The sequence below is a fragment of the Diaphorina citri genome, unplaced genomic scaffold, assembly GCF_000475195.1.
Source record: "Diaphorina citri unplaced genomic scaffold, Diaci psyllid genome assembly version 1.1 scaffold1085, whole genome shotgun sequence".
In the NCBI taxonomy this organism is placed as follows: Eukaryota; Metazoa; Arthropoda; class Insecta; order Hemiptera; family Psyllidae; genus Diaphorina; species Diaphorina citri.
The window spans coordinates 71,110-81,344 of NW_007378514.1; the positions used below are offsets into that span (position 1 = coordinate 71,110).

General features: G+C 39.0%; 1 protein-coding gene across 2 annotated transcripts in view; it reads right to left on the minus strand.

Annotated features, from left to right (window-relative positions):
* Positions 1-5,995: 5,995 nt before the first annotated feature.
* LOC103514119 (facilitated trehalose transporter Tret1-2 homolog) overlaps positions 5,996-10,235 on the minus strand; it is a 23,008-nt gene continuing 18,768 nt past the window's right edge. The window contains exons 2-4 of one of the 2 annotated variants that reach the window (XM_017446095.2): positions 8,337-8,425; positions 8,063-8,180; positions 5,996-7,620 (exon numbers count right to left, since the gene is read on the minus strand). In XM_017446095.2, coding sequence (XP_017301584.1) covers positions 6,419-7,620; positions 8,063-8,180; positions 8,337-8,425 — 1,409 coding nt within the window. In that variant the 3' untranslated portion in view covers positions 5,996-6,418. Of the gene's footprint in view, positions 7,621-8,062; positions 8,181-8,218; positions 8,426-10,235 lie in introns of both variants that reach the window. The other variant, XM_008478982.3, reaches the window with a different exon arrangement.

Consider the following 10,235-nt stretch of genomic DNA (forward strand, 5'->3'; position numbering starts at 1 on the left):
GAGCCTATTTGATTATTGAATGGATCAAAATTAGAAAGAAATTTTGAAAAGTGAGAGTGTGTGGGCGCCATGTTTGATCCCTAAGGAAAACACAGGTTTACCACCTACCACAATCACAACAAAGGATGCGAAATGAGGTGTTTCCGCGTCGGTGGAAATATGAGACCTGCTTTCCATCAAATTACTTTATTTGAATTCAAAAAGAAAAGAAAGCTCGAAAAAAAAGAAAGTTAAGAAAACCGAAAGCCCACAAAACGGAAAAGAAAACTAATTTCAAGGATTTAAAAACAGAAAATAAGATGAAAGAAGGGGAGATAAAAAAGAGAAGGAGAAGAAAAAGGAAGAAGGAGGAGGAGGAGGAGAAGAAGAAGAAGAAGATAAAGAAATATTAGGCTTATCTTTAGACAGAATCCATGTAGCCGAAAAAAAGCAGATTTTGAATGGGAGGAGAAAATTTTTTCGAAAAGTAAAATTACAATTTGAATGTGTTTTCTCTCTTTTTTTTAGAAAGTAAAAAGCGACCGGCCACCTCTTCGACTCTTGAGGGGGCAGAATTTTTGAAGAGGGACTGCTTGTTGAAGTTAAGTAACAACGAGCGTGGTTAGTGTCTGGACAGGTGACTGTCCGGTTATTTTGTGAAGATTTGTAAGGGTCTTTTGGAAGATTCGATGATGTAGTACATATTTGATAACCCTGTTGTCGTCGGTGGCGGGTTTTCTCCTTCTTCTTCTTCTCCCCTACTCCTTTTTCTTCTTCGTACAAACCGTAGGTGCTCGTATCTTTCTGTCCCTTTTTAGGCCCCCTTTAGTTGCCTGGGCCTGGGGCAAAAAAGGCCGAATGGACCCCTCTAAGAACAAATGGAATTCAAGGGCCCCCCTCTAAGGACGGCCCTGTTCAGTAGTTCAAACCCCTGATCTCTTCACGTGCCAAAATTAGTGGCAGGAAATTCGAAGATTAAACTCTCTCTCTCTCTCTCTCTCTCTCTCTCTCTCTCTCTCTCTCTCTCTCTCTCTCTATCTATCTTTCTCTCTGGCCTCTTGAGGACAATTGTAGAGCTGCAGAGTTTCCTGACAAATTGCAAAAGTGCAAAGTTTCCTTAGTTCAAGCACCCAAGAGGATCATCCGTACTTATTTCAGCTCCTTTTTTTTCTTCTTCTTCTTTTTTTTTTCTTTTTCTTCTTCTTCTTTTTTTTGGGGTATATTTCGTTTGTTCCCTTTTCCCTCCTGTGGAATGAAAAGTTTTTATTAACTTTTAAAAATCCTCAAATGATACCTACTTTCTTTTTTCGTTTACCCACGAAAAAAAAAAAAATCCCATTTCCCTCTCTTCTCTTCTCGTCCCTACCTCTCTCTTTCTTCTTCTGTGTTCTTAAATACAATGAGAACTGTTTTCGGTTACTCTCCCTCGACTCCTCTTTTTTTTTCTTCTTCTCCTTCTTCTTCTTCTTTTTCTTCTCCTTCTCCTTCTTCTTCTTCTTCTCCTTCTTCTCATTCTTCTTCTTCTTCTCCTTCTTCTCATTCTTCTTCTTCTTCTCCTTCTTCTTCTTCTTCTCCTTCTTCTCATTCTTCTTCTTCTCCTTCTTCTTATTCTTCTCCCTGTTCTTCTTCCTCTTCTTCTCCTTCTTCTTCTCCTCCTCCTTCTTCTTCCTCTCCTTCTCCTTCTTCTTCTCCTCCTTCTTCTCCTTCTTCTTCTCCTCCTCCTCCTTCTTCTTCTTCTTCTTCTTCTCCTTAAAAATAAATGGAATAATATTCAATTCAATTCAATTCCTTTCCTGCTTCTTCTTCCTCGTCTTTTTTCTCTCTTTCTCTTGTCTCCCTCTTTTTCGTATTCTTCTTCTCCTCCTCCTCTTCTCGCTTATCATCCTTCCTTTGGGGGTTTTGCTTTGAGTTTTTTTTCTATTGAATTTCATCAGCCGAAATAAAAATTCAATTTCGGAAATGAGGCTGAATTTTTTTCCGTACACAAAAGAGAACGAGGGAGAGAGAGAGAGAGAGAGAAATACACACAAAATAAACCCCATTCTACATGCATGCGATCGAAATGCTTCCGAAAAGCGAAACAAAAAACATACCTACAATGGAAAAATATATGCATCGAAAAAATATACTTTCTTAATGACGCAATGATCAAATATAATTCCTAGTTAGTAATGGTGCAATGAAGGAATTTGGTCCGTCATGTGTAAGCGTAGAAGATGGTAGAGTGCTCCAGGAAAATGGGAGAAAAAAGGATATTGAATTATTTGCAATGGGTGAAGCTGAAAGTCTATTGAAAACTCTTGTGGATGCCACAGGATTACTAAGACACTAAGGGCCTCCTTTTACTGATTCTACCTTTCTATGATTTTTTTTTTTTTTCTGGTACCTGCATTAAGTGTTAACTGCGTTAAGCATATGTTTATCAATGATCAATGAATAATCATTGTGTTTGTATTGATTTGTAGCTTGATCAAACTGCTCATCCTTGATCATTATGTCTCATGACTCATGAAATGGATTAGCCTTTGATGCCTGAAAATGCCGAACAAGTTAAACAGTTGAAAGTGTTGAGTCACAAGTCAAGAGTAAAAATAAGTTGAAAATAAAATAACAATAAGCTGAAACTAAACGGTATCAACACAGCACTTCCATCGTTCTCCTCCTCCTTCTCCTCCCTATTGACATTCCGAGCTGCAAAACTTTTAACGAACGAAGTCGAGTGGAAATGCGAAATCTTATGAAATCATTACCAATACCTTTTCTCTTTTCGAATGCGGGTTTGTGGAATAACTTTTGTTCCATGCGGAACTTTCGTACAAGTTTGAATAGATAATTCATTTGTTTCCCCCAAGCTTCGGAGACCAGGGCTGGTCGCAGGCTAAACGGCCCAGGGGTGGATTCCAACAATACGCCCATCCTTGCAACAGTTTTCATTATTACGTTGTAAAAGCTAAAAGATTGAAGGAATAAACGAAACACAGAGGGACAAATAAAATTGAAGCAAAACGCTGCAAAGGTAAGAAAAAGAGGATAAAGAGGAAAAAGTGAGCGAAAAGAAAATGAATAAAGAAAGTCGTAATTGTAATACCAACAGGCTCAGTCCCAGCTCCCAGCGGATTAATACTTAAATAAATACCTACCTACATAGGTACTAGGTATGTATTGTCTCTAAAAGTAAATAGGTAGGTATATAGAATAATGATAGGAACGACAGTACATATCTAACTATATAAATAACATACATACTAGACTAAAAAGAGAAAATGTATACCTGAAAACCACTAAATTCATCACTCAACATACATTGGATAACTTTGACAACGAAGCATAAAAAGCCTGGCTCACCAAAAATTTTAAAAATAAAACTAATAACACTAAAAACTTTCCCGAACAAATTTCGGGGCCCAACTTGTCCCTAATTTCAGCCGAGGTTAGGGGATAAAACCCAAATACGGCCGGGGATAATAGGGTAAAAATAATGAAACCTATATTTGCCCAGAATAGGGTAGAAGGTAGAAGGGTTATAAAACCGCCAGATTATTAGATTTTTTATTAATATTTCTTTAACTACTTTTACCAAAAGCTATAACTTTTCCATGCCTGGTTTTTTTACAGGCCTATAAATGTTTGCAAACCTTGTTTACTTTAGACAAAATGTAAAAAGGTTCGATAAAAAGGGTAGTTGAAAGTTGGAACTTTAGCAGGTGGGATGTGTTTTGAAAGGTTGAAAAGTCTTTGTGATTTTGATGCTTATACCTACCAAATGAAACAGATTATGGGTGACTTTCTAATTCAACTAAAACTTTTGTCAATAGGCATTGCCAGAAATCCGAGAGCTTTTGTTCCGTAAAAGCATTAAAAGGTAACCGCAAACAAATTAACTCGGACCCCCAAGGTTTATCAAAATTTTATTTAGCTTTTGGGCCCGATTTCCTTTGTCCCAAAAGAGAAACATTACTGAGTCTTCAATAGATTCTGAAAAAAGAGATATATTAGATAGGTATCTGAAATAAAGGGACTTTTCAGTCTCATCCCAACATTCTATTCTAAACAGACAGAAATAGAAATCCCACTTGAAATCTATTCAAATAGGTACCTATTGGTACAGGTAGGGCCATCGGCTTTAATAAACGCCCTTGGTCACTGCGACCTGGTTAGATCTTTTGTGACATATTCAAATAGGTAAGTTACTGTGTAATCCCACTTGGAATCAAATCTAATGAGACTCCTGTTATTTTGTCAACTACCTATATTGTCCTCTTGGAAAAAGAGGATCACTCGTCAATACTGAATAGTTACAAGAGCTCTTGGTATTGATATGGACAACATTTCGCACACAATGGATTGGACAAACACATTCACAGACGCTCCCTAGGGAACGCGGTCAGTTTGAGATATGCTATTTAGAGGAGGAGGAGGAGTAGGACAAGCCCTCTTTTGGAGGGAAAAGAAGAGGGAGGGATGGAAATTCGGCTTTAGAGAAGGGAGATATGGGAAGGGAAGATGGGACAAGTACTCACAGTGGCGTAGCGTCCATGTAGGGCGTGTATGGCGGCCATACACTCAAAATTTACTCAAATACCCATATTGACTTATGACTTTAAATATTTATGAAGAAGCATGTGCATGACTTATGTAGTAATGTGCATGGAGATGGAAATTAGTGCCCTACACGCCTTACACTTGACTTTAGACCACACTAACTTTAGACCACTGAGTACTCACTAAAAAAGGGAGAGGAAGAGTAAGAATTGCGAGCTCTGTCAATAGGAGGGAGAGGGGAAGAAGAGGAAGGGGCAAGCCCTCTCTATAGAAGGGATAAGGAGGGGAAAAGGAAGAAGAGGGGACAAGTCCTCTTCAGAAAGAGGATAGAGGAGGAGGAAGAGAAAGGACCAATTCAAAAATCTCTAAACATACTGGGTAGTCTAGAAAGCCGGAACTTTGCTTTGTGTGTTGAACATTTTTTTGCGACATTTCAGCAAATTTGGACAAAGCGTTACCTACCTATATTGAAACTTGAAAGAAACTGATGAAAGGATTCATTATACAAATCGAAAAACAGATTAAAATAATGCAAAATTGAGTTAAAACTTGGACCTCATTTAGTTCAGTTAAGATTATCCTAATAAAATAAATAAATCTCACGTAATTTTGATTAAATACAATACAATGTAAGTTCCCTTGCCACGTGTTTTTCTAAACACGTCTCACTGATTGGTTGTGTACGAACTAGGAATAGGAACACGTCATCAGCATTTTTAAAAAGCATAGCAAGAACTTAAAAATTTTCTTTTGTTACAAGAAAACACACAAGATAGATTTACCGTTTAAAATTCTCAGCAAACACATAACCAGCCGTTCCCAAACTTTTTATGGCGCGGGCCACAGAGGAGTGTTCAAACTTCAATCGGGGGGGGCTGCAGTTCAAGAAGTACCTATGTAACATGTAAGCGTCCATCCTAAATGGGCAGCATTACGCAGAAAGGAATCCCTTCTGTGCATAGCATCCATAAGAAAACTCCCCTAATGGATGTTTCTTTTTTCCTTAATGCTGTCCAAATATGGCTCTGAGAAATAAAAGCTTGGCGGGCCACAGTTTGGGAATGGCTGACACAAAACTATTGTTTATACACTCCATTCTTTCTATGTACTCAATATTATGTACCGATTTGTACCATCGACCATGTTTTTCCTACTCCGTTTGTACGTTCTGTCAATACCATCAGTTAGTTGATGTCAAGGGATGTTGATTGTCATTTGTATACAGGGTGTAGCGACAGTCAAAATGTGTACCTTCAGGGTGGTGTCAACAGACCCAGTGTACCTACAGGGTGTGTCAAATGAAACTCCGATCCTTTTGCAGCAAAACTGGAGACGACACTCTTTTCTGAGACACTTTTTTGTTGATCTACTTTCGATGGCATTGTTCTTACAAATGCTTTCTAGTAAACTATGCATTCGAAACTATGTCTATGAACAAACGGCTTGACGATGGTGTTTAATAAAATATATAATCTTGGTATGTATTTAAATTTAAGTACCTATTAGGTTATATTATGTACCTGTGTTACGTAAATGAGTATTCAGTAGATAGATATTTACACTTGGTAGCTTCAGTATGAGGCGGGGAAAGCACTTCTACCCTTCTCAATAATTTGTATCCATGCATGAACATCAAAAAGAACATTTTTCCAACATTAGATAAATCCCAGACTAACTCCATGATGGTTTTGTCCGAGGTGAGGGGGGCACAAGTAGAGAATAAAGCTAAAATCCTAATCTTATTTGCTAATCCTAATGCAAACAATCATATTGCTTAATCTCAGAATGTTTCGGTCACATTCAAAAGCTCCCACACAAAAATGAGCTCAATCTTTACACTCTGTAGGTACAAAGCACTATTCTCTCAACATTTCAAACTCTACAGCTATAATACCAATCACCGGCGCAGAAAATGTCTCTGTATTTGATGCAGCGTCTTGTTCTCCGTCTCGGGTATGAAGAAATAAATATACAAAATGCCCACAACCCCCGTGGCCGAGTAAAAATAAATGGTGAACGCCAGTCCAAACATACTGGTCATGGTCAAATAGGTCTTGGTGAAGAAGAAGGTGAGCAGATACGAAAAGCCCGCGCACAGACCGCACGCGATACCGCGGATCTCCAAAGGGAAGACCTCACTCATCAGTATCCAAGGGAGTTGGAGGATGCCGTACCCTTGCAGGAAACAGTTCACATAGATACAATAGATAGGGATGCGACTCTGCGCGACGTGCGTGTACGCAAAGTACCCCAGCGTGAAGCTCACCACTGCGTTGATGGCAAGCGAGAGGATGACCAGCCGTCGCTTGCCGAGCCTGTTAATGGTGACGGCACACAGGAAGAAGCCCAAGATATTCAGGATGCTCGTACCGATGAGGACGTTATCTGTGTTGATCGTGTCGTCATAAGTCTGGATGATCTCCATCAGGAACGGTCGGATGGGGGACAGGGAGGCGATGGTCGTGATGCACATCACGATAAGAACCATGATGAGGGGACGTCGGATCTCTTCGTTCCTCATCGTATAGCGGACGAGATTCCCGATCGTCTTCGGGTGTTTGACCTTGACGATGTAGTAGGCTGGCTCCTCGGTGGTGCTGTTCCCATCGGTTGGGACATCAACGTTTTCGTCTGTGGTGAAGTTTTGACTGCAGCATCGTTGTCTGACTTGCCTGTCAGTAGTGAGGCGTCCGGTCAAGGCATTGTTGAAATTCTCTTGTCGAGAAGACTCACTCAGCTTTCTTCCATTGACCTTCACATCTACATTCCGGTTGATGGTGTTTCCACTCATTAGACTGTCCACGTTGTTGTTATCAAACCTCATTTCCCTCGCGATACCTTCAATGGCATACGTGTACTCCTGGGAGGTGCAACACTTCACATGGTTCATGGTGTGGACAATGATGCTCTCCGTTGTGGACGCTCGTTTGTTGCCTTCATCTTCAATGAGACAGGTTTCGTCGTTATGTACAAAACAGTCGGATGAGATGTTGTCCAGATGGTATCCTCGCTTCACTTTCGTGTTGATGTAGAGGACGTTGCTTTCGTTGGTAATGTCGATGAGTTGTTTCAGCTCACCTTCGATGTTGGTCATTATTTCTGTGAAAAGACCAGAATTCGCCGTTGAGTAACTGAGCTAGATCTGACTGGTTCTTTTTTTTTTTAGGGATCCCTAACATATCGTCCCGAAATGGAAGAGAATAGTTGGACAGGGTAGGAGAAAGTCATCCATTCCGAGAACGAACCTTATCTGTTTAAGACAACGTTCTCCCCGGCCGGAAATCGAACCCAGATTCTATGGTTTACAAGGTTCTTAAACTCAACATTTGACATTGACCATTCAACTGCCACAAGTCCCTAATTCCTGAGGAAAAACTTCCAAGGTCCCAGGGAAATACATATAAATAGGTGTGTTGTTTCAAATGTCGAAACTTTTGACCATTCGGCCATTTTTTCCTGGAAATTTAAATCACAAAAGTCCCTAATTCCTGAGGAAGTACTTTGAGAGGTACCACGGAAATAAAAAAAAGTCCCTAATTACCTGATCCAGGATCTTCCGTTTTAATCCATCCACGCAGCCACATCAGAGATTTCCTGGCATCATCAAACCGGTGCTTGGAAACCCAATACGCAGGAGACTCTGGCAGGAATCCGATGACCATTAAACTAATGGAAGTAAAAAAAAGTCAATAATTACCTGATCCAGGATCTTCCGCTTTAATCCATCCACGCAGCCACATCAGGGATTTCCTGGCATCATCAAACCGGTGCTTGGAAACCCAATACGCAGGAGACTCTGGCAGGAATCCGATGACCATTAAACTAATGGAAGGGATGATGGCACTCAGAAGGAATGTGTATCGCCATGAGGTGTACGTGTACAGGACGTAGATAACTAGGGCTCCTGGAAAACGGAAGAAAAAGGATTTTGAAGATACTTCGGAAACATTTTCCAATGATCACAAAAAAAGTATAATTCTTCGTAACGATGCTCTATGAAGGGATTTTGATTCGTCAGGTGTAGGTGTAGGGGATGTAAATTAATAATGCTCCAGGAAAATGGAAGAAAACGAGTTTTGAAGATACTTCGGAGACATTTTCTAATGATAATAAAAATCACTTTTTTGACATCAGGGGATCCCAAAACGGATATTTCCAACCATTTCCCGATTTTGAAAATTTGGACCGATTGCAAAATCTATTGAAGACTCAGAAATGTTTCTCTTTTGGGACAAAGGAATTCGGGCTCAAAAGCTAAAATTTCATAAACCTTGGACCCCCAAGTTAATTTATTTGCGGTTACCTTTTAATGCTTTTACGGGACTATATTTGTTTGAACAACGGCTATGCCTATTGACAAAAGTTTTAGTTGAATTAGAGAGTCACCCATAAACTGTTTCATTTGGTATAGGTATAAGCATCAAAATCACAAAGACTTTCCAACATTTCAAAACACATCCCACCTGCTAAAGTTCCAACTTTCAACTACCCTTTTTATCGAACCTTTTTACATTTTGTCTAAAGTAAACAAGGTTTGCAAACATTTATAGGCCTGTAAAAAAACCAGGCATGGAAAAGTTATAGCTTTTGGTAAAAGTAGTTAAAGAAATATTAATAAAAAATCTAATAATCTGGCGGTTTTATAACCCTTCTACCTTCTACCCTATTCTGGGCAAATATAGGTTTCATTATTTTTACCCTATTATCCCCGGCCGTATTTGGGTTTTATCCCCTAACCTCGGCTGAAATTAGGGACAAGTTGGGCCCCGAAATTTGTTCGGGAAAGTTTTTAGTGTTATTAGTTTTATTTTTAAAATTTTTGGTGAGCCAGGCTTTTTATGCTTCGTTGTCAAAGTTATCCAATGTATGTTGAGTGATGAATTTAGTGGTTTTCAGGTATACATTTTCTCTTTTTAGTCTAGTATGTATGTTATTTATATAGTTAGATATGTACTGTCGTTCCTATCATTATTCTATATACCTACCTATTTACTTTTAGAGACAATACATACCTAGTACCTATGTAGGTAGGTATTTATTTAAGTATTAATCCGCTGGGAGCTGGGACTGAGCCTGTTGGTATTACAATTACGACTTTCTTTATTCATTTTCTTTTCGCTCACTTTTTCCTCTTTATCCTCTTTTTCTTACCTTTGCAGCGTTGTATAATTCTTCGTAACGATGCTATGAAGGGATTTTGATTCGTCAGATGTAGGTGTAGGGGATGTAAATTACTAATGTTCCAGGAAAATGGAAGAAAAAGGGTTTTGAAGATACTTCGGAGTTTCGGAGACATTTTCTAATGATAAAAATACATGCATGCGATCGAAATGCTTCCGAAAAGCGAAACAAAAAACATACGATGGAAAAATATATGCATCGAAAAAATATAGGTACTTTCTTAATGACGTAATGATCAAATATAATTCCTAGTTAGTAATGGTGCAATGAAGGAATTTGGTCCGTCATGTGTAAGCGTAGAAGATGTAGAGTGCTCCAGGAAAATGGGAGAAAAAAAGGATACTGAATTATTTGCAATGGGTGAAGCTGAAAGTCTATTGCTAACTCTTGTGGATGTCACAGGATTACTAAGACACTAAGGGCCTCCTTTTACTGATTCTACCTTTCTATGATTTTTTTTTTTTTTTTTTTTTTTTCTCTGGTACCTGAAAAAAGGGTTAACTGCGTTAAGCATCAATTTTTATCAATGATCA